This window comes from Rhineura floridana, chromosome 5 (genome assembly GCF_030035675.1).
Source record: "Rhineura floridana isolate rRhiFlo1 chromosome 5, rRhiFlo1.hap2, whole genome shotgun sequence".
Lineage (NCBI taxonomy): Eukaryota > Metazoa > Chordata > Lepidosauria > Squamata > Rhineuridae > Rhineura > Rhineura floridana.
In genome coordinates, this window is record NC_084484.1 from 183,869,419 (window position 1) to 183,893,273 (window position 23,855).

The 23,855-nt window shown below is 45.1% G+C and overlaps 1 protein-coding gene across 3 annotated transcripts in view; it reads left to right on the top strand.

The window, feature by feature from the left end:
• The window catches only part of XRRA1 (X-ray radiation resistance associated 1), a 41,946-nt gene that overhangs the window by 598 nt on the left and 17,493 nt on the right, over window positions 1-23,855 (top strand). The window contains exons 2-10 of one of the 3 annotated variants that reach the window (XM_061629114.1): window positions 5,538-5,649; window positions 8,405-8,562; window positions 9,323-9,394; window positions 11,429-11,501; window positions 12,103-12,200; window positions 13,647-13,780; window positions 19,115-19,216; window positions 20,282-20,511; window positions 22,081-22,121. In XM_061629114.1, coding sequence (XP_061485098.1) covers window positions 5,553-5,649; window positions 8,405-8,562; window positions 9,323-9,394; window positions 11,429-11,501; window positions 12,103-12,200; window positions 13,647-13,780; window positions 19,115-19,216; window positions 20,282-20,511; window positions 22,081-22,121 — 1,005 coding nt within the window. In that variant the 5' untranslated portion in view covers window positions 5,538-5,552. Of the gene's footprint in view, window positions 1-5,537; window positions 5,650-8,404; window positions 8,563-9,322; window positions 9,395-11,428; window positions 11,502-12,102; window positions 12,201-13,646; window positions 13,781-14,588; window positions 14,662-19,114; window positions 19,217-20,281; window positions 20,512-22,080; window positions 22,122-23,855 lie in introns of those variants that run through there. The other 2 variants (XM_061629115.1, XM_061629116.1) reach the window with 2 other exon arrangements.

The following is a 23,855-nucleotide window of genomic DNA, read 5'->3' on the forward strand; positions in this document are numbered from 1 at the left end:
GTAGGAGACTCCCTAATCACCCCCTGGACTTTGGGCCAGTCTCTCTCTCTCTCTCTGTCTCTCAGCAGCCCAACGTACTACCTCATAGGGTTGTTGTGTAGATAACATGGGAGAAGAGCGGGCGGAGCAATGCGTTCTACCCTTAGCTCGTGGGTGAGTGGGAGCGAGGGTAAGTCATGATGGCAGCTGTGGGGAGCCTGAGAGGAGTCCCTGTGTGTGTGTGTGTGTGTGTGTGAGAGAGAGAGAGAGAGAGAGAGAGAGACCTCTCCAAACGGAGTGAATGGGCGGAAAAATGGCAAATGCAATTCAACATAAACAAGTGTAAAATTATGCATACTGGAGCAAAAAATCTCAATTTCACATATACGCTCATGGGGTCTGAACTGGCGGTGACCGACCAGGAGAGAGACCTCGGGGTTGTAGTGGACAGCATGATGAAAATGTCGACCCAGTGTGCGGCAGCTGTGAAAAAGGCAAATTCCATGCTAGTGATAATTAGGAAAGGTATTGAAAATAAAACAGCCGATATCATAATGCCGTTGTATAAATCTATGGTGCGGCCGCATTTGGAATACTGTGTACAGTTCTGGTCGCCTCATCTCAAAAAGGATATTATAGAGTTGGAAAAGGTTCAGAAGAGGGCAACCAGAATGATCAGGGCGATGGAGCGACTCCCTTACGAGGAAAGGTTGCAGCATTTGGGGCTTTTTAGTTTAAAGAAAAGGCGGGTCAGAGGAGACATGATAGAAGTGTATAAAATTATGCATGGCATTGAGAAAGTGGATAGAGAAAAGTTCTTCTCCCTCTCTCATAATACTAGAACTCGTGGACATTCAAAGAAACTGAATGTTGGAAGATTCAGGACAGACAAAAGGAAGTACTTCTTTACTCAGCGCATAGTTAAACTATGGAATTTGCTCCCACAAGATGCAGTAATGGCCACCAGCTTGGACGGCTTTAAAAGAAGATTAGACAAATTCATGGAGGACAGGGCTATCAATGGCTACTAGCCGTGATGGCTGTGCTGTGCCACCCTAGTCAGAGGCAGCATGCTTCTGAAAACCAGTTGCCGGAAGCCTCAGGAGGGGAGAGTGTTCTTGCACTCGGGTCCTGCTTGTGGGCTTCCCCCAGGCACCTGGTTGGCCACTGTGAGAACAGGATGCTGGACTAGATGGGCCACTGGCCTGATCCAGCAGGCTCTTCTTATGTTCTTATGAGAGAGAGGTGCATGGCTGATTACCGCAGAAGGAAATGGGAGGTGTTGTTTTCTTCTTATGCAAGGAGCTGGCACGGGCTCCCCAATCTGAATCAGGACCAAGAGGACAAAGGGTTAAAGTTTCTCGCACCAGATCCACATCCCGATCCAGATCATACATACCTAGGAGTATACACACAAAGCTCCCTTATACTGAACCAGAGTGTGGGTCCATCTAGCTTAGTATTGCCTACCCTGACTGGCACTTCAGACAGTGGACTTTCCCTGGAGGAAAGGAATTTGAACGTGGGACCTTCTGTATGCAAAGCAGGTATACACTGAGCTACACCCCTTCCCCTTGAAGGACTCTTCCCCCTCTCCTGATTCTAGCAATTCATGTCAAAAATAAAGCCGTACAGTTAAGCGCTAGGGTGGCCAGGCTGAGGGCCTGAGACTGATCCTGTATCTTTAGGAGAAGAGAAAGTCAGTCAAGTGCTGGTGTTCTGGCAACCCTGTAATAAGAAAAACCACAAGGTGGAATTCTCCCTTCCCCTTGCACAACTTTGAAAGATACAGAAGACCTCTTGGTTGCCAGGCCCAGCCAGGGGGAAGGGAGAATTCCACCTTGTGGTTTTTCCCATTACAGGGTTGCAAGAACACCTGCACTTGGCTGACTTTCTCTTCTAAAGATACAGGATCAGTCTCAGGCCCTGAACCTGGCAACCCTATTAAGGGCACAGATATGGAACAAACACATCATCTATTTCGTTCCCCATAGGAGCTACAGCAGCATACACACGAGCTGCAAGCTCCTTGCCAGTGAGGACCACCCAGGTTCCAGTGTGGAGGATGCAACTCTGTCCCCAAGAGCGGACCTTTATTTTTCTTTCAAGGAAAGAATGGCAACTATTAATGTACAGCGGGAGGAAGTAAAAGAGTGACCTGCGAAAGCGCTACTCCTTGCCCATCTTGATCCCAGGAATTAAGTATCAGCTCTGCTGCTCCTAACTGTGCAGCCTCCACCTCCAGGATTCTGTCTGTCACACTAGGCTGCGATGGAAGTTTTAGGAATAGGATTTTATATACAGATTCCGACAGTGTTTCTTGGGGTACAAGATCTGGATCAACCCTCTGCCTGTCCCTTCCATAAACCACATGGAGGAACGTATAGGAGGGAACAATCCTTTGGTACACCCATCTGAGCACCTTCAGGGAAAGGTGGGATACTTATAATTAATTATATAAAACTATAAGCTATTAACAACTGTGAAAAGGATAACAAACGTGCATAGGCCTAGTAATCTCTCGCTGTTACTTCCCACCTCTTATTTATGGGCTAAATACCTCCAGTTGTCTCAGAAGAAGACTTAAAGGGAAACTCTACAGTAAAGACATCTAAACCATTAACAGAAGGTTCATTTCCCTGGGCTCCTGCTGGGAGGAAGGGCGGGATATAAATCAAATAATAAATAAATAAACCTAAGGCCTGGCAGCTTGTTGTTCCCAAATAATGAGTCTGAACATTGCAATGCGCCTGGCCCATTCCTCACATGCCCTGCCATTGCACAATGCTTACTTTGTTGCTGGTGTTAGGTGAGGGTGAATACAAGGTCTTTTGTCGCTGGTGTTGCTTGGGAATGTTGCGGCATGGCTGCAGTTTGATGTTGACCCTCATATTGCCATGTGTTACCCGCATTGCTGATTGTTCCTGCTACTACGATCCCATGGTGCTTTGTGTTCTGCCCCTCAGCACAGGGCACCATGGGAAAGTGGCCTTTGTGTTGTGTCACAGAAGCAGTGCTGCTTAGCTGAGCAAAGGCATCATTTGAGTTTCCTTAGAGCAGCAGCAGTACATAGAACCGACAAGCTCTTATGTTGGGTGTATGTGTGTGTGGAGAGGGCAATAAAAGCTTAACATCCATCTACTAGCCACAATGCCTATCGTCTACCTCCGGTATGGGAGGCTGTATGCCTTGGAATATCAATTGCTGGGAATCACAAGATGGGAGAGTGCTGTAGCGCTCCGGTCCTGCTTGTAGGCTTCCCAAAAGAGGATCTGGTTCATCACTGTGAGAACAGGATGCTGAACTAGATGGGCTATTGGCCTGCTCCAGCAGCCAGGCTTATTTTATGTTCTTATGACATTTTTGGAATAACTGGCAGTAAACCAGACCCTTTGCGGGATGTGGATGGAGCGCTGGACTTGAACCAGGAAGACCTGGATTCAAATTCCTGCTCAGACATAAGACCTCTGGTTGGCCGGGGGCAAGTAATTCTCTCTCAGCTTGACCCTTTGAAAGGATAAAATGGGATAAGACCCCTGTTGCTACCTCGAGCTTTTTGGGGAAGGGAAAGAAATGTGATAACCTCGGGTATGTGTGTTCTCTGCCAGGCCCATCACTATTCAGTTGGTGCCATACATACAATTTTCTCGCACTTGTAGGAGTGAGAGGGTCTGCGGCATCTCCAGTTTAAAAAAAGGGTTTTGGGCACCAGGGCTGTGAAAGACCGCTGCCAGTCACAGCACACAGCTCTAGGTTAGTTGTACCAATGATCTGATTCAGGCTTTCTCGTAATATAAGAAGCTACCTTAGACACTTGGTCCATCTAGCTCAATACTGTCAACACTGTCTGGCAGCGGCTCTCCAGGGTTTCAGGCAGGAGTCTTTCCCAGCCCTACCAGATGTTGGGGACTTTTTGCATATGAAGCATTTTCTCTACACTGATTTACAGCCCTTCTCCATTTAGATCTTCTCCTTCCCAGAGCTTGGAAAAGTTACTTTTTAAAACTACAACTCCCATCAGCCCCAGCCGGCATGGCCACTGGATTGGGCTGATGGGAGTTGTAGTTCAAAAAAAGTAATTTTTCCAAGCTCTGCTCCTTCCTAACACTTGTCCATATTGTCAAAAAATGTAATTTATTAAGGTCAGAGCTTGGAAAAGTTACTTTTTTTAAACTACAACTCCCATCAGCCCTAGCCAGCATGGCCACTGGACTGGGCTGATGGGAGTTGTAGTTCAAAAAAGTAACTTTTCCAAGCTATGATTAAGGTTGTGTAATAATGGGATCTGGCAACTTTGCTAAAATAGTTCCACCTCTAACATTCAGCTGGATTATTATGCCCATTGGGATGGGTAGGGTAGAAAGCTAGGAGGCCACCAGTAGTTTGAGCTGAAGCCACTGATAGGTGGGGCCAATGAATTCTAGTTCTGTCTCCCTCCTCCTCCCTGTTGCATTCCACAAGGGCTATGGAGGAGGAAGTTGACAGGCAGTGCCACCCCATAGTTGGGTTGCAAGTAAGAAGTCGGGCAGGTGGGGCTGGCTGAAGGCAGATTTTGGCTGGTGGGGCAGTGCCCCAATCGCTGTAATGGATCAGCCTCCACTGGATTGATATATGGGGCACCTACAGAAGAAGCAAAACTAGTGAGCAAGCAACAACTGTCTTTGAAGGAAGAAAACAAGTCCAGAGCAAGAATATTGTGCTGCCTGCGCACTGATTGCAGGCTGTGACCCTCTTGATCCTCTGTCATGATTTGGAAAAACTGGTTATTATCAGAGTAGCCAACCAATTAAATAAAGCTTGTGGGTTAATCTTCTACCTTTTCATTTCAATGTTCTTATGAGCAAACCTAAATACTTTTTTGAGGTACTGAAAGAAGTGTAACAGCATCACTTATAAAGAAAGAAATGCAGCATCAGTCAGTCAATGGTGCTGTTACATAATGGCCATAACATGCTGGGCTGGGTCCAGATTTACTGTTGTGGTTAGATTAGACCAGCCTTTTCCAGCCTTTGGATCCTCAGACGTTGTTGGGCTACAACTCCCATCAGCCCCAGCCACGATGGCCAATGCTCAGGAATGATGGGGATTGTAGTCCAACAACATCCATTGGGCAAAAGTCACCCAGCCTGCCTCTAGCTCATAGGGTTGTATTCAGCACTAGTCCTACTCAGAGTAGGCCCACTGAAGTTAACTGACATGTCTAACTTCATTAATTCCTGTGGGCCTTCGCTGAGTAGGACTTCGCTGAATACAACCTATAGTCCGTTATTGGTGCATAGAACATTAAGGGGAAAGGCCTTAGCTCAGGGGTCGAGCTTTGCATTCAGAAGGTGTTTACTTCAGTCCCTGGGATCTCTAGGTGGGGCTAGGAAGGACCCCTGTCTGAAGCCCTGGAGAGCTGCTGCAACTGCAAGTCATTGCAGACAATAATGAGCTTAGATGGAGTAGATGTCACGACTCAGGATAAGGCAGTCGTAAGGATAAGGAAGCCATTGATTCAGCCAAAATAGTATTGCTGTTATAGGAAATAATTTAATTGCTTTCTTTGCTGCCTTTAGGGCCAGAATGACAACATGGCTACAAAGGGAATGTATAAACTGGATGATGGAAACTGTTGCCCAACCAACTGCTTTCCTGTCAGAAGTCTTTTGCGGCCCAGATATGAAGAAGGTACCATATCCTACCTTTTGGTGACATTTTGTAGAAATGCATTTCATGGAAATCAGTAGGGCTTGCTCTTAGAGCAGGGGAGGAGGGAAGCTTTTCAGCTGGAGGGCTACATTCCCGCATTCCCTTCTGGAAGCCACATGCCAGTAGTGGGCGGGGCCAGAGGCAAAAGTGGGTGGAGCAATAGGAGTTACTGTGTATAGCACTTTACACTTCCTTAGTACACTCAGCTATATTCCTGCCACTCAGGTCAGAGGTTTCTATACACGCACACCTGTCTGTCTGGTCACGCAAAAGGCATTATCGCAATTCTGCTTGAGTCAATTTATTGCTTGTTGACCAATCAGGCCATATAATAATAATAATAATAATAATTAGTTGCTTGGTATCCCAAGGTCCCCAAATGATGTACACAATGTTAAAACAAAACAAATAAAACAACTATTTCATTTTCATTTCATTTTATTAAATTTATATACTGCCCATAGCCGAAGCTCCCTGGGCGGTTCACAACAATCAGCATAAAATGTTGTGGAACAGCTTCCCAGAGGGGATACGCCTGGCGCCTACGGTTCTTTCTTTTAGGCGCCAGGTTAAGACCTGGTTATACTCCCAGGCATTTTAATCTTCAGTGTTTTTATGTTTAATGTTTTAGTTTAATTTTGTTGCTTTTTATTACTGATTTTATTCTAATATTGTATTTTAATCTTGTTTTGTACACCGCCCAGAGAGCTATTAGCTATGGGCGGTTTAGAAATGAAATAAATAAACAACAACAACAACAACAACAATAATAATAATAATAAAATACAATGAAACACATATTTAAAACAGTTTTTTTTAAAGCTTAAAATTTAAATTTAAAACATAAACATTTATAAAAACATAACAACAAATAAGAACAAAACATTAGCAATAGCACCCCCGCACAGCCACAGGAAGGTTTGGCAGCATACTTAAAACAACATACACATATACACATAATAAAACCTGTAAAACAACAGCACAATTGGTACATACAGAATACATTACCGTAATAAGATCTGACTGTAAAATATTCCATAGCAAAATCTCAGTGATGGGTGTCAATTAGGGATGGGCGAGAAATTGGATTCAGTTCGCATTTTGATCTTTCCATCCCTGGTGTCACTAAATGGTTCCCGCTTCCCCAGAGCTAGTTTGACAAATTTGGCTGTCCTATAACCTGTACCAGCCAGCAGGAATAGAATTATAAGTGGAGGGGAATTATTATTGATCAGCTGGTATATCGCAGTGGGATGGAGAGCCTGGCTGGGAGTTCAGAGTCTGTGAGTTCGAATCCCTGCTCGTGTCTCCTGGGTGTAAAGGGCTAGCTAAAGATCACCCCACAGGGAGTGGCTCGGGGTGACGTGCCCTGCCACCTGTTCAGCCATGGGCAAGCGGCATAGTCCCAAGGAGCCCAGTTGCCACCGGCTGGCAGTTGTGGACAAGGAAGGGCAGGCTCTAGCCAGCTGGGGAGGACTAGCCTCAGAGAGAGGCAATGGGAAACCCCCTCTGAATACCTCCTACCATGAAAACCCTATTCATAGGGTAACCATAAGTCAACTTGAAGGCAGTCCATTTCCATTTTCTACAATTAAGGGCTCAAAGTATTGAATCTGCAAATCTAGATATAGGAAGCATTCCATTAAGAAATGTACCAATTAATGGACACATTACAGCCAGACAAAAGCAGTCATGAAGGGTGCAGTAAGGAGTGTGGCCTGGAAGAACAGAGGCGTGATCTGGGGAGATTCCCAAGGGCCAGGTAGGGAACCCTGGAAGGCCACATTCAGCCCCCAGGCCCAAGGCTCCCCACCCTGTCATACAGCACACTTTGAAAGATCCTCTTGGAGGCCGGGCCTGGCAACCAAGAGGTCTTCTGTATCTTTAAAAGTTGTGCAGGGGGAAGGGAGTATTCCATCTTGTGGTTTTTCCCATTACAGTGTTGCAAGAACACCTGCACTTGGCTGACTTTCTCTTCTCCTAAAGATACAGGATCAGTCTCAGGCCATGAACCTGGCAACCCTAATTCACACTGTATATTTAAAGCACATCCAGTGCACAGTTAAAGTGCATGCCTTTCCCCAAAGAATTCCGTGAACTGTGGTTATCCCCTCAGAGAGCTACAGATTTAAATATTTATTACATTTATATACTGCCCCATAGCCGAAGCTCTCTGGGTGGTTTACAGCAATTAAAAACAATAAAAACAAATATACAAATTTAAAACACAAAAAGCAATTTAAAAACACACTTTAAAGAAATTAAAAACAATTTGAAAACACATGGTAAAATGCCTGGGAGAAGAGGGAAGTCTTGACGTGGCACCGGAAAGATAACAGTGTTGGCGCCAGGTGCACCTCGTCAAGTAGATCATTCCATAATTTGGGGGCCACCACTGAGAAGGCCCTCTCCCTTGTTGCCAGCCTCCCAGCTTCCCAGTACCCTTAACAAACTTCAGTTCCCATGATTGTCGGGGTAAGTTGTGCTTAAAATGTGGGCTGGATATGCTTTTAATGTATCATGTGGCCCTGTCCTTATAGCTTTATATCAGGAGGTGCAAACAGCTTTGGGAGTTTGTGCTGTGGTGCCCATCCTTGGAAGCCTTATCCTCTTAGGCCGGGCTGTGAGGCTGTTATCCCAGGGTAACTGGTTGTGTAAGCGAGACCATGCAAATCCATAGCGAGTTTTTCCCAATTTGATGCCGACTGTGTTGTTTTTGTGTGTGGAACATCAGGGGCTGGTCACTGGCAAGTGGCCCGCCGGTCGGCTGAGAAAACCAAGATCGAATTGCTGTTTGGCACAAAACCCACCCAGTTCAAATTGAGAGGAGCAGGAACGCCGAGTGGGGCTCACGGGCTTCTGGATGACAAAACCCTGGATGGCGCACATCTGGTGAGTGTGAACTGTAAGGCATCCTTTGCCCACCTGGTGCCCTCCAGCTGTTTGGGACTACAACTCCCATCAGCCCCAGCCAGCACTTGCAGGCCATTTCTCCATCTCTATCTGGTCCAACATTGACCACTCTGACTGGCAGTAGCTCTCTAAAGCAACCTTCCCCAGCCTGCTGCCCTTCAGATGCTTTGGCCTATAAGTTAACTCCCCTCTTCCCTGATCATAGGGCCTGTTGGCTGGGGCTGATCCAAGCTGGGGTCTAACAACATCTGGGGTGAAGGGCACAGATGAGCCTGCCATCACTACACCTTGTAGCTGTGAGTTCCATGCTTTAATTCTGCATTAAGTGAAGAACCACCTCTGTTTTGGCCAGTCTTTAATCTGCTTCTAATCTTCTTCAGTGAATTGACTTGAGTTCTAGTACTATGGCAGGTGGAAGGATGAATGCGTTGGGCATCACCAAAGTTTCTCTTTTCTCGGTGAAGGATTTTGTGTTTTTCATATTACTGCATTTACCTTCCACCTTTCCACCAAGGAGCTCAAGGTGATATATGTGGCTCTCCCCCTCTCCCTGTTATTCTCACAACAACTCTGTGAGGTAGTTTAGGTTGAGTTGGTGACTGGCCCAAGGTCACCTGTTGAGCTCAGTGGGAACTTGAACCCTGACCTCCAAAGTCCTAATCCGACACCTTAACCACTATACCACACTGGCTCCCTTGGTGTGTGTCCACAGCCTTGTTCTCTGTCTTGTTATTCCCAGATTAAGCTCCACCACGTGAAAAGCCCTTCGCATCTGTGCTCTGTGGACATCAGCAACCAAAATTTTGTCTTGGTGAGTAGGAATTTTGCCCACCTGAATTTACTGCATTGTGCTTTGACTTGGGATAGCAGCGGCTCTGCTGAAACGAGAACCCCCTTAACTGTCCCAACAGTGCTCTGGATGGGGATGGGGCCCAATCCTGCAAATGCTTGTTCCTATGTAACTGTAAGGCTACTGGTGTGCAACTAATTGGGGTCTGTCCATGGTTAGGGATGTCAGAAGATTCCTGTTTGCCCAGCAGGGAGCTAACTTTACCACTTTGGCCCCTCTGGACCAATGTGAGGATCAGAATGTAGATACGAGTATTAGCTCACATAATCTATGAACGGATACCTGCATGAGTATTAGGACGTTGCATGAAAAAAAGAAGATGGCTGCCCCTATAGGTATATGGGGCAGCTTAATTTTTCTCTGTACAATTCTCCAGGAAGTGACTGCACAGACTGAAACAACGTGAATGAATATCAATCGCATTTGCCTGACTGATTTCTGTTCCTCACCGCAAATGAACATGCAAATGGTAGCAATTGCTTCTTCCTTGTCTGTCATGATTCTTTGACATCCCTATTCCTTACCTATCGCTGGGGAAGGGTAAATCTGTCAATTTCATTTTCTCTGTTTCTGAAACTCAGTTCTCCACATTTCTGTAGCAGTTTGTGATTTTTCTTTTAAAGTCCTCATGAAAATTAATCAGCATTTCAGTGCAATTTTTTCCTCATATAAACAATTTTGTATTCCATTTTTGCCTAATATACACATCTTGCCCAGCAGTTCTCCCTAAAGTATTGGATGCTTTTATGTTATTTTTACTATGTATGTGTTCCTGTGCACACTTCATCCCAGTATATGTTTTTCTACAAATTACTTGGCTGGAGAACTGGGTTGCAAAATCTGGAAAAGTGCAAATTTTGAAGGATGGCTGCTTTTTAGGTTTGTGCATTGTTTTGACACGTGTGAATTAGGTAAATTCGCCTTTTATATGCCAGCTGAATCAAATTTCTCCCCCATCCCCAGCTACCACTACTTGCAAAAACGTAGTCTCTGCCTCTGGAACTCTTTTTCCTTTTCCTTTCATCAGACTCCCTTTTTGTCAGCTTCTGGGAAAAAATTATCTGCTGTTTTCATCCGCTTTTAATCCAATCCAATTTTGAACCTGCTGCTGAGGATGTTCAGGGACTGTTGGCATGGGGTGTTGAGGAGTTTTCTTGGGGGTCAAGGTTTAATGTTAGAGATGCTTCACTTTTGCTGTTACTGGTTTTCTGTTTTTTCTGTTTTTATTGTTAGACTTATTATGAATTATGTGGGGATTGTTTAATTGTATTGCATATTTATTGAGATGTTTTCATTTATTATGACCACTTACATCTTGTTATATTTCTGTAACTGCCAGTATGAATTATACATCTTTTAATGTTGTAAACCATTTTGTTTGACTATGGAAAGGCAGCATGCAAATAAATGGGGATGATGATATTAGCATATGCAAGTGAAAGTTGGACAGTGAAAAAAGCAGATAAGAGAAAAATCAACTCATTTGAAATGTGGTGTTGGGGGAGAGCTTTGCGCATACCATGGACTGCAAAAAAGACAAATAATTGGGTGTTAGAACAAATTAAACCAGAACTATCACTACAAAAGCACCAAAAACACTCTAAAACGTCATAAAAACAGACATTAAAATACATTAAAACAAAGCAACTTTAAAAACATTTTTTTAAAAAGGTTTGAAGACTTTTTTTTAAAAAAGGTTAAAAAACACTGTTTTTAAAAAAAGGTTTCAAAGCATATTAAAAAGCAATTCCAACACAGAAGCAGAGTTTGCAAAGAGTGCTGCAGTTTGTAGGGAGCGGGGCTTTCAGAAATGCTGAGATGGAGCCCTCCTTGGCAAGGGACTCGACTGTTCCCTTGCAGCCGTGTCTTTACCTGCCTCACACCTGATGTCACATAGGATTGCAGGCGTGGGGCATGGTCTGGGGAAAAATTAGGATGCCCGCAAGTTCCCCAATATGTGGACTGAACTTGCTTTTTTCTTCCCTATTTCTACAGGCAAAAGAAGACGAGTTTGAGCAGTTTAATTCTGTTGCCTATATCAACGCCACAGAAAACTTGTTGACCTTAGGTAAGAGATACGTGGCACTACGTGGGCTTTGACTGTGGGACTCTATGGAGCTGAGAGCTGGCTTTAGAAGTGGACCCTCAGAAGTGGTGGCAGCAGCAGCAGCAGCTCTGCTTTCTTTAAACCCAGGTCCTGCCCCAACCTCTCAGGACCAGCCCCACCATTAGACAGAGGGAGAGGGGAGATTCTCGGGGCATCCGTGGCAGGCCACTTCTGCCCTGTCCATTCCCCTGTGTTGGTGATCAGAGCAGGGAGTGTCAGAGGCCTGTTGTGCATCCTCTAAGCTGGACTGCTGCTCTCAGGGGCACCGGAGGACACTATCCCGTTGCCAGTGTTGAAGGGAGATTCAGCTGAGGGGGTGCCACCTTGTCTTTTGCCTCAGGCAGCAAAATATATTTGGCTGATCCTCCAACCACTTACAAAGTTTATAAAGATTTTCTTGAGGAGGGGGAAACAGGGGTACACAGCTGGGGAGTCGTAAACGGGGGGGGATGATACCATCACATGCTCTGTGCCTCTGGCGCAGTAGCCTCAAATGAGGGGCCACCACTGTACCAATCCGTGCAACTAATGTTGTCTTTTCACCTTTTTAACATCCATTTAGAAGTGTTCCGTAAATTTCCTGGGCTACGGGAACTGGAGCTTTCCTTGAATGGCCTCAGGAACCTAAAAGTCAATGCTGGGGACTTTCCACACTTGGAAGTAAGGACGCTGATGACAGCTAAAGGGGCTAACTACATGGCATGTGGGGAAAGGGCCCATAGCTCAGTGGCAAATCATATCGGGCCGGGATCTCTTCTCGATCGTCCCAGAGTGCAGGACACGGAATAATGGGCTCAAGTTGCAGGAAGCCAGATTTCGACTGGACATCAGGAAAAACTTCCTAACTGTTAGAACCATACAACAATGGAACCAATGACCTAGGGAGATGGTGGGCTCTCCAACACTGGAGGCCTTCAAGAGGCAGCTGGACAGCCATCTGTTGGGAATGCTTTGATTTGGATTCCTGCATTGCACAGGGGGTTGGACTTGATGGCCTTAGAGGCCCCTTCCAACTCTACTATTCTATGATTCTATGATATGCGTTGCACGCAGGAGGTCCCAGGTTCAATCCCCATTGACTCCAGGCCCCTAACTGAAATCTTGGAGACCTGCTGCCAGTCAGTGTTACAAATACTGAGCTAGATGCTGACTTGGTCAGAGGCAGCTTCCTATGTTCTCCAAATGATGCATAATTTGGGGGAGAGGCTATAGCTTAGTGGCAGAACTGTTCTGCATTCAGAAGGTCCCTGGTTGAATCCTCTGCATCTCCAAGCAGGGCTGGGACTGTCTCCTGCCTGAATTCTGCTGCCAGTCAGTGCAGACAGTGTTGAGTGAGATGGACTGATGGTCTTATTCAGTATAAGACAGCTTACTGTATTCGTGCAAATATGGCTTTGGAACTTCATCAGGAATGGGTGGTGAATAAAACACTGGGAGGGAAAGGTTGAGCCACCCTCTTCCTCCTCAACTGCTTCTCTGCTCCAAACTCCTTCTTTCCTAAATGAGTTTCCCATTTAAAAAGCATCTCAGAACTCAGTTACGGACATTGCGAGTGACATGGACTTAGCCTGGATTTTGCTGACAAGGCCTAATCTTGTGATTTTACTGCTTACAATTTTATTATGTACATGTTTGATTTTATTTTTGTACGCTGCCCTGAGTGCCCTATTATAGGGTAGAAGGGTGGGATGGAAATACTTTAAATAAATAAAATCTTTTGGATCGCACGGATCCCAGGGTGGAGATTGTGATATAGTGGTTTAATTCCTCTTCCCCTCCCCACCCCCAACTCACTGGTCACCTGTGAATCTGTAGTCAGCCCTCTTTCATGGCCTCATGATGGGAAAATATAAAATGAGAAAACAGGTGTAAACAAATCCCATGAAGACTTCATGCACATCCAGTGAAATGACTCAAAAAGCCTAACCCATGGTGAAATTCACCATCCTAATCCAGATCCCCAAAGCCAGTGGGAATGAAAACATCTCACCCATGCTAAAGTAGGTGCCTGTTGCAGCTGGCTGGGGTCAAAGTCAGGCTGTGCCAGGGCAGGGCGATGGGGGTTCTTTTGCTACCACGGAACTGCCTCCTTTGCCTCCACTCCAGATCTTGGACCTCTCATACAACAACCTGTCTCCTGAGGATGTCCAAGTCCTGGGAGTTTTGTCCCACCTAAAAGTTCTCCATCTTACCGCCAATGGACTCTCTTCACTTCCCCTTGACCTTGCTGTTCCCGAGAGGTAAGCCCCGTGGGGAGATCAAGGTAGCAAGCAGTGTTATTTGGGAGGGGGGAGGAATGAAATCCAAACTGGAATCCTGCCTGCAGATTGAGAGGAAGAGAAAGAAGGCAGGGTTTGACCTTTACATCAGTGTCAGAGGCAGCAGTCAGCTAATTCCTCTTGTCAATACATGGGTTACCGCTAGCGGAATGGGACTTTCCCCCACTCTCCTCCCCTTGCATGCAACCTGTGCCCTCCCTAGAACTTGTTGGTCAGTGAAGCAGGCTGTGAGACTCACAGACAGGGTTTTTTGCAAAGAGAGTGAAACCTGAAGCAGAAGGGTTAAGCTGTGAGAACAGAGCGCCAGGTTTGCCAAGGTCAGTAGCTGGCTGGGAAGCCTGATAAGGTGGGATGCTTGGAAAAACTCAGTGTGGGGGAAAAGCTGTCTGTGAAGAGAACTGTGTCTAATGTCTTTGCCTAGTAAAGACTCTTACAAGAAACTTGCCTGGCCTGGCTTATTCCTGTTCTATGCGACTCTTGGATTCCATCCTTGTATGATCTATACACGCACACGCCAACAGAACTGTGCCAGAGGGGTGGGGGTGCCCTTTTTTGAGGGGGAAGACCCATTGCCCTAGTGCTAATCCTTTTGCTGATAAGATACTGATTTAGCATGGTGGACACAAGCCCCTTTATCTCCCCCCCTTTTAAAAAAAATGCAAATATGACAAAGAAAAAAGAAAGAAATGACATCGGCTCAATAGGAATAATCCGTAATCCTTAAACATATATATTAACATGTTGTTGTTGTTATGTGCCTTCAAGTTGATTACGACTTATGGCGACCCCATGAATCAGCGACCTCCAATAGCATCTGGCGTGAACCACCCTGTTCAGACCTTGTAAGTTCAGGTCTGTGGCTTCGTTTATGGAATCAATCCATCTCTTGTTTGGCCTTCCTCTTTTTCTACTCCCTTCTGTTTTTCCCAGCATTATTGTCTTTTCTAGTGAATCATGTCTTCTCATTATGTGTCCAAATTATGATAACCTCAGTTTCATCATTTTGGCTTCTAGTGACAGTTCTGGTTTAATTTGTTCTAACACCCAATTCTTGGTCTTTTTTGCAGTCCATGGTATGCGCAAAGCTCTCCTCCAGCACCACATTTCTTTTTTTTTTTTTTTTTTCAATAATTTTTATTCAGATTTTCATAAAACATACAAGACAAAATCATAAAACATTCAAAAACAAAAAACAAAATCAAAAATAGTTAAACAAAAAGAAAAAAAGAAAAAAAAAACAAAAATAAAAAATAAAGAGTAAAATATTGACTTCCCATTTGTCAAAGATCAAATCAGTTATAAGTCTATAATATATAACAATCCTGTCTCTTAAGTCATATTATAAAATCACTTTCCTCCAGTAGTTATCTTACTTAATCATCAAATCTCATAAACATTACTTTATTCTTTCCACAAAAAGTCAAAGAGAGCACCACATTTCAAATGAGTTGATTTTTCTCTTATCCGCCTTTTTCACTGTCCAACTTTCACATCCATACACAGAGATCGGGAATATCATGGTCTGAATGATCCTGACTTTGGTGTTCAGTGATACATCTTTGCATTTGAGGACCTTTTCTAGTTCTCTCACAGCTGCCCTCCCCAGTCCTAGCCTTCTTCTGATTTCTTGATTATTGTCTCCATTTTGTTTAATAACTGTGCTGAGGTATTGATAATCCTTGACAAGTTCAATGTCCTCATTGTCAACTATAAAGTTACATAAATCTTCTGTTGTCATTACTTTAGTCTTCTTGATGTTCAGCTGTAGTCCTGCTTTTGTGCTTTCCTCTTTAACTTTCATCAGCATTCGTTTCACATCATTACTGGTTTCTGCTAATAGTATGGTGTCGTCTGCATATCTTAAATTATTGATATTTCTCCCTTCAGTTTTCACACCTCCTTCATCTTGGTCCAATCCCGCTTTCCGTATGATATGTTCTGCGTACAGATTAAACAAATAGGGTGATAAAATACACCCCTGTCTCACACCCTTTCCAATAGGGAACCAATCGGTTTCTCCATATTCTGTCCTTACAGTAGCCTCTTGTGCAGAGTATAGGTTGCTCATCAGGACAATAAGATGCTGTGGCACCCCCATTTCTTTTAAAGCATTCCATAGTTTTTCATGATCTACACAGTCAAAGGCTTTGCTATAGTCTATAAAGCACAGGGTGATTTTCTTCTGAAATTCCTTGCTCCGTTCCATTATCCAACGTATGTTTGCGATATGATCTCTGGTGCCTCTTTCCCTTGCCAAATCCAGCTTGGACATCTGGCATTTCTCGCTCCATATATGGTAAGAGCCTTTGTTGTAGAATATTAACATAGGCAGTCCAATTATCCAAATGGATATCCAAATGAGATTGACGATTATAAGATACATGTTCAAATGTAGAAAGGGCAGTAAGATCGTCAGACCATTGAGTAACGGATGGTGGGTGTTTATCTTTCTAACCTTGAAGTATAGCTGCGTATACACCTTACATTGAAAGCACATCCCCGCCACCCGCAATGAATCATGGGAACTGTAGTTTACTGCTCACAGAGCCGCAATCTCCAGCACCCTTAACAAACTACAGTTCCCAGGTTGTTTGCAGAAGAGTGTGCTTCAAATGTGCTTGAAATTTATGTTGTGTACACACAAGTCTTTTTTCAACCATTAAGGGCTCACAGGACCCATGTTCATTGTCTATCTGTTAGTCCCCACATCACAGCAATATAAGAACATAAGAAGAGCCTGCTGGATCAGGCCAGTGGCCCATCTAGTCCAGCATCCTGTTCTCACAGTGGCCAACCAGATGCCCCAAAGGGAAGCCCGCAAGCAGGACCTGAGTGCAAGAACACTCTCCCCTCCTGAGGCTTCCGGCAACTGATTTTCAGAAGCATGCTGCCTCTGACTAGGGTGGCAGAGCACAGCCATCATGGCTAGTAGCCATTGATAGCCCTGTCCTCCATGAATTTGTCTAATCTTCTTTTAAAGCCGTCCAAGCTGGTGGCCATCACTGCATCTTGTGGGAGCAAATTCCATAGTTTAACTATGCGCTGAGTAAAGAAGTACTTCCTTTTGTCTGTCCTGAATCTTCCAACATTCAGCTTTTTTGAATGTCCACGAGTTCTAGTATTATGAGGGAGAAGAACTTTTCTCTATCCACTTTCTCAATGCCATGCATAATTTTATACACTTCTATCATGTCTCCTCTGACCCGCCTTTTCTCTAAACTAAAAAGCCCCAAATGCTGCAACCTTTCCTCGTAAGGGAGTTGCTCCATCCCACTGATCATTCTGGTTGCCCTCCTCTGAACCTTTTCCAACTCTATAATATCCTTTTTGAGATGAGGCGACCAGAACTGTACACAGTATTCCAAATGCGGCCGCACCATAGATTTATACAATGGCATTATGATACTGGCTTTTTTTTTTCAGTACCTTTCCTAATTATCCCTAGCATGAAAATTGCCTTTTTCACAGCTGCCGCACACTAGGTCGACATTTTCATCGTGCTGTTCACTACAACCCCGAGGTCTCTCTCCTGGTCAGGCACCGCCAGTTCAGACCCCATGAGCGTATATGTGAAATTGAGATTTTTTCTCCAATATGCATAATTTTACACTTGTTGATATTGAATTGCATTTGCCATTTTCCCACCCATTCACTCAGTTTGGAGAGGTCTTTTTGGAGCTCTTCGCAATCCCTTTTTGTTTTAACAGCCCTGAACAGTCGTCAGCAAACTTGGCCACTTCACTGCTCACTCCTAATTCTAGGTCATTAATGAACAAGCTGAACAGTGCAGGTCCCAATACTGATCCTCGAGGGACTCCACTTTCTACAGCCCTCCATTGGGAGAACTGCCCGTTTATTCCTACTCTCTGCTTTCTGCTTCTTAACCAATTCCTTATCCACAAGAGGACCTCTCCTTTTATTCCATGACGGCTAAGCTTCCTCAGAAGTCTTTGGTGAGGTACTTTGTCAAACGCTTTTTGAAAGTCTAAGTACACTAGGTCCACTGGATCACCTCTATCTATATGCTTGTTGACACTCAAAGAATTCTAATAGGTTACTGAGACAGGACTTTCCCTTGCAGAAGCCGTGCTGGCTCTGCTTCAGCAAGGCTTGTTCTTCTATGTGCTTAGTTAATCTAGCTTTAATCATACTTTCTACCAGTTTTCCAGGGACAGAAGTTAAGCTAACTGGCCTGTAATTTCCGGGATTCCCTCTGGATCCCTTTTTGAATATTGCCATTACATTTGCCACTTTCCAGTCCTCAGGCACGGAGGAGGACCCTGAGGGACAAGTTACATATTTTAGTTAGCAGATCAGCAATTTCACATTTGAGTTCTTTGAGAACTCTCGGGGGGATGCCACAGGCCTGGTGATTTGTCAGTTTTTATATTGTCCATTAAGCCTAGAACTTCCTCTCTCATTACCACTATTTGTCTCAGTTCCTCAGAATCCCTTCCTGCAAATGTTAGTTCAGCTTCAGGGATCTGCCCTATATCTTCCACTGTGAAAACAGATGCAAAGAATTCATTTAGCTTCTCTGCAATCTCCTTATAATTTAGAACTGTTGCATCTCTAATGTGGCAGGAATCCCTCTTCCAGTGGCATTTGCCAGGAGATTTTCTGGGACTGATTTGGACTGAGATAATTGTACCTTGAGACCTTCTAGTCCTGACTGTTTTGAAGAAAGACTTTGGTATACCTCCATCCATTTTCCTTCCTTCCATTTCTATATGTCACCCTTCCAGTGAAAGCTGTGGAAGGAGAAATTCTGAACGACCAAACAAAACCCTTGATTTGCAGACTTTATTCTCAATATGGAATGTGAAGTTTTCCTTGCAAAACATTCCATATGCATAGTAATGGAAATAAGAGCTCCTATGTACCAAACTGATTACTGTTGTTATATTTACTGCATGCCGGTTTAAGGCTGCGACCCTGGGCAGAATTGCTTTAAACACAGGGGGCTTACCCATTTCAAAGTAGATGTGCAACAGTTTGGGCTCCACAGGGTTTGTGGAAACCCCAGATTGATTGTCTTGCTGGAACCTGTAGATCAGGCCAGCCAATGTGGTACCCTCCGGATGCTGTGGGATTACAGCCCCCATCATCCCTTACCTTTGGCCCTGCTAGCTGGGGCTGATGGAGGTTGTACTCTGACAAGATCTGGAGGGCTCTCTGTTGACAACCCCTGCTGCCGATGTTTTTTTCTTTGACAAAGGCTTATATTGCACCCCTCCCCCATTGCCATTTCCTGAGTGATGTGAGACAGCAAAAGTCATTTTATATTTCCATCAGCAGTGAGAATTGCCCGAGGTTCCCAGCTCTGGAAGTCTTGCTCTTGGACGACAACCACCTTTCCCACCCAGACGTCTTTGTCAGTCTAGCCAACCTCCAAAGGTAAGGAAGACTGGCCATGCTGACAAGCTTGACCAAGCCAGTGGTGGCTGCCGACTCCATGTCAGTAGGGCAGTGGAATCTGTTCCAGGTTTTAGTCTTAACTTTCAAGGAGCTGTCCAAGGTTATGAAAGCGGATTCCACCGCCCCACTGACATGGGGCCACCAGCCACCACTGCAGCCCACCAGCCATATATTGGGGCCTGCCAGGTGCTTGGCAAGATCCTCCTTGTTTTTGGAGTGCCTGGCAGAAGGTGTTTCAAACCACTATTGGGCCACCATATGAGACCAGCTGATTGTGTTTTGCTTCCTGGATCATGGGTGGTGCAGGTCAGAACTGAAGGCAGAACAATGTACTGTTACCAGCATTCCCCAAGCTGGCACCCTCCAAATATTTTGGACGTCCGTTCCCAACCACCTCAGTGGTCGGGGACTATGAGAGTTGTAGTCCAATGACATCTGGAGGGCACCAGCTTGGGGAAAGGTGCATCGTGCTCTGGTCATCTAGATTATGCTACTTCCTTACTGCTTGGCATAAAATGTTTTTAATTCACTTTTCAGCACAGTGAAATAGATACACTGATGTCAATTAACAAGCCAAGTCTGCTCTGCTCAGGCCTGGAGCCCTTCAGTCCAAGCACAGATTCCCTGTCCCTGCCCCAAGGTGTTTGCAGTGTAGATTTTGACTGGAGTGGGGAAAGATACGGCAGGAGGGGGAAGGAAGGGAGAGGTCAAGTCAGGGGTGGCTGGTAGGCTGGAAGGCAATAGTATTTCTGCAGGAAGTAATCGGACATGCACTGATTGGAAACCAAGGAGTATGTCCACCCCAAATCATTTGCAGGTGCAAACAGTTTTGAAAGCATCTAACCATCCCGATACCATCATGATCACAAATCAGCATGAATGCTCAGTGAAAATGACTTCCGGGGGGCCCTAGGTGCATCCTGACAGTGTGCTTCTGCTTGTCAATGTTGGCACGCAATTGGAAACCGTCTGGTGTCCTGTCCTGGTCCCTGCAAGAGTTATACGAACTCCAGTTTTATCATGGCATCCTTGTTTCCTTTTTAGCCTGAAGCAGTTAAACCTGGACAAAAACGGAATTAAAGAGGTACCGTACCTCCACCACATGGACAACTCTCGCTTCTCCATCCATCCTTTATCCGCCAAGTCGGGCATTAGGGAAGGACTGCGCAGCCGTAAGAGTGCGGGGAAACACCTCCACCAGGATAGCTCCCCTAGTCTTGGCGGGCAACCAGAGTATATCATTTTCCCAAACAGCAAGGATCCAGACAGGACTGGTGCGCCATAAGTATACATTATTTATTATTTATAGTAACATTTATAACCTGCTTTTCCTTCTCCAATGGACGATGCTGAAAGTAGCTAACAAATGAAAGAGAATAACAGTAATCCAGTCATTAAAGACATAAAAACCTTTGTGTGAAGGATCTGGTTTGACTAGAAGACAGAGAGTTGTCAATCCATTTATTGATGGCTTGTGTGGTTATTAGCAATAATGTGGGGGAGGGGAATCCAGCTCTCCAACATGAGATGAATGGCCAAGGTATGGGAGGCAGTTTACATGATAAAACTGATGCACTAGTTAGGATTAGAGAAGGATGATAAACTAATGATCAGTTTGTTGAAAAATTGAGCTTCTTTATTATGTATTGGTGCAATAACATACAAGATGATGCAAACCATAACCTTATCAGGGTCTTTATAAGGATATGTCAGCATTGTAATAAACTCTTTAAGTATTAGCTATAGTTTATTGAATATTGTTCCTGTGTATCTTTTTATTATTATTGCTCCTGCAGTTTTTAATAACAGGGTGATATTCAATGTTCTACTCAGAGTTGACCCACTGAAGTTAATAGACATGATTAACAGTTTCATTAATTTCAGTGGGTCTACTCTGAGTAGGACTTAGTTGAATACAGCCCTTATTATTTAACCAATAGACAGCATAACCATGATAGTGGTGTTGTATTTGATCACTGTATATATTATTATAATGTTGATGATGATAATACATTAAAAAGGCAGCAAAGAGTGGATTTGGGCCCTGCAGAAATACCAGCTCTCTCTTTCCCCTTTAAATTGACAATAAAAGATCCCTGTGTGCTGAAAACGAAACAAACAGATACATCAACACTGAAAGCAGCATTAAACTACAACCACCGAAAGAGCCACAAAGAGAATACACGCTGGGCTGGTTCTCATGTCACTTTAAACCATGGTTAAACATAACTACTGTTCCCTCTGGTGTTTGGGGTTAAAATCGTGGCACAACTCCCATTGTGCTGGTGGGAGCTAAACTATGGTTTGGCTTAATGTTACATTTGGGGAAGGGTGGCGGTTCAGTGGTAGAGGACCTGCTTTTCACGCAAGATGGCTCTGGTTCAGTCCCCAGTGGCATTTCCAAGTAGAGCTGGACCAATGGTCTGGCATAGTCTAAGACAGCTTCCTGTGGTCCTATTGGAACCTGGGTACAAGGTTTGCTTTCCCCAAGCTATGAGCAGTAAGCCAAGAGCACAGCTTGGGAAAGTTACTTTTTTGAACTACAACTCCCATCAGCCCCAGCCAGCATGGCCACTGGATTGGGCTGATGGGAGTTGTAGTTCAAAAAAGTAGCTTTGCCAAGCTCTGGCCAAGAGCAAACCTTGGTTGCAGCTCGTGGTTTGTTTGGAAGTACCTAGGGGTAAGCCCCATTGAGTTCAACAGGACTTCCTTCTGAGTAGGCATGGTTAGGATCGCAGACTTAGTCCAGTTGGCCTTTCAGCATTGGTGGTCTGTCTTCATCTATATCCAACACTTTGGTCTTAATATTTCCTTCTCTCTCTGTATATATTTTCAAAACACAGAGATTGCATTTCCATCCTGGTCCCCAGATCCACCAACAGAGGTAAGCTTTCTTTTCTTTCAGGCTATCCTCATTGGCTGTGTTAGGGCACAATCCTGCAGGGAGCTCTCCTGCACAAGCCCCATGTCAGTGGGGCATGGATGATGGGCCTTTGACTAGGGTTGTCAAGCTCAGGGCCTGAGACTGATCCTGTATTTTTAGGAGAAGAGAAAGTCAGCCAAGTGCAGGTGTTCTTGCAACACTATAATGGGAAAAACCACAGGATGGCAACCAAGAACACCTGCACTTGGGTGACTTTCTCTTCTCCTAAAGATACAGGATCAGTCTCAGGCCCTGAACCTGGCAACCCTACCTTTGACCCTTTTTTTAGGTGCTGGGTTTTCTCCTGGCAAAGCTTTTGCAGGATGCGACACATTTAAATCTAGTAGGGCCTTAGCTGATTCAGTCCTACTGGCTTGAATGAGAGGAAACAGACTTTAACCAGACCCAGGCTGTGGTCTGAAGGCACATGAGGCCATTACTTTGCTGAAGCTAAGCAGGGCTGGGTCTGGTCAGTGCCTGGGTGGGACACTGCTTGGGAACCACATGTATGCCACCTTGGCTTCTGTGATGAAGGAAAGGAGGAATATAAATGTAAGAAATAAACAAACTTCAAGTCCTTTGGGTCGTGAATGAAACTCGAGATTTGGATATCAGTCCCATTTTAATGCTGGGATGAGGAACCTCTGTAATTGGCCCTTGAGACTACTGAGGCCACCCCCTCACAGGCCCTGATTTAGCTGGTATAGCACAGCTGGGAGGAGAGCTTGGCTGGGAGTCCAGAGTCTGTGAGTTCCAATCCCCGCTCGTGTTTCCCGGGCGTCAAGGGCCAGCTAAAGATCACCCCACAGGGAGTGGCTCAGGGGTGACGTGCCCTGCCACCTGTGCAGCCGTGGGCAAGCGGCATAGTCCCAAGGAGCCCAGTTGCCCCCCAGCTGGCAGTTGCGGACAAGGAAGGGGCTGGCTTGTGCAGCTGTGGCAAGATGAGCAGGCCGTAGCCAGCTGGGGAGGACTAGCCTCAGAGGGAGGCAATAGTAAACCCCCTTTGAATACCGCTTACCATGAAATCCTTATTCATAGTGTAGCCATAAGTCGGGATCGACTTGAAGGCAGTCCATTCCATTTTTCAGAGTGTTTTTGCCTGGCTGGAATGTCTCTTTGAACTCTGGTAATTGCCTCTCGCTTGCCTGGATGGAGGCCAGAGAGGGATGTGTGTTTGTGTAGAAACAAGCCTAACTGTACAAGGTAAAATTTACATGAATGGCTGTATCCGCTTTTGCCCCAGGCCTCGCGCACGCCTGGCATGTGGTCCCCAGGAGGTTGCCCAGGAGGGAATGCGGCCCTTGGGATAAAGAAGGTTCCTCGACTCTGTTTTAACCAATAGATTTTGATAGAAGATAGCTCTACACACCTTGCAGCCCACCAGGTTGAGCACAATGGCCCTTGTGGCTTGCAAGATGCGCTCTCTCTCTCTTACACACACACACACACACACACTTTTTGCAATCCCAAGCAGGTGGCAAAAGCAGGTTTTTTAGCCTTTCCTGGCCAGCATATGTGGCTGATGGGCTGCACATGAAGGGCACAAGTTGTGCAGGCCTGACATTCATCTTTTATCTTCCGATCTTCAGTCTCAGAGGAAGGTCCGTTGCTTAACGATAGAGCTCCCGCCTTACATTGCAGAAGGTGTCAGCTCCAGTCCCTGGCATCTCCAGTGAAAAGGAAGTTTTTGGATAG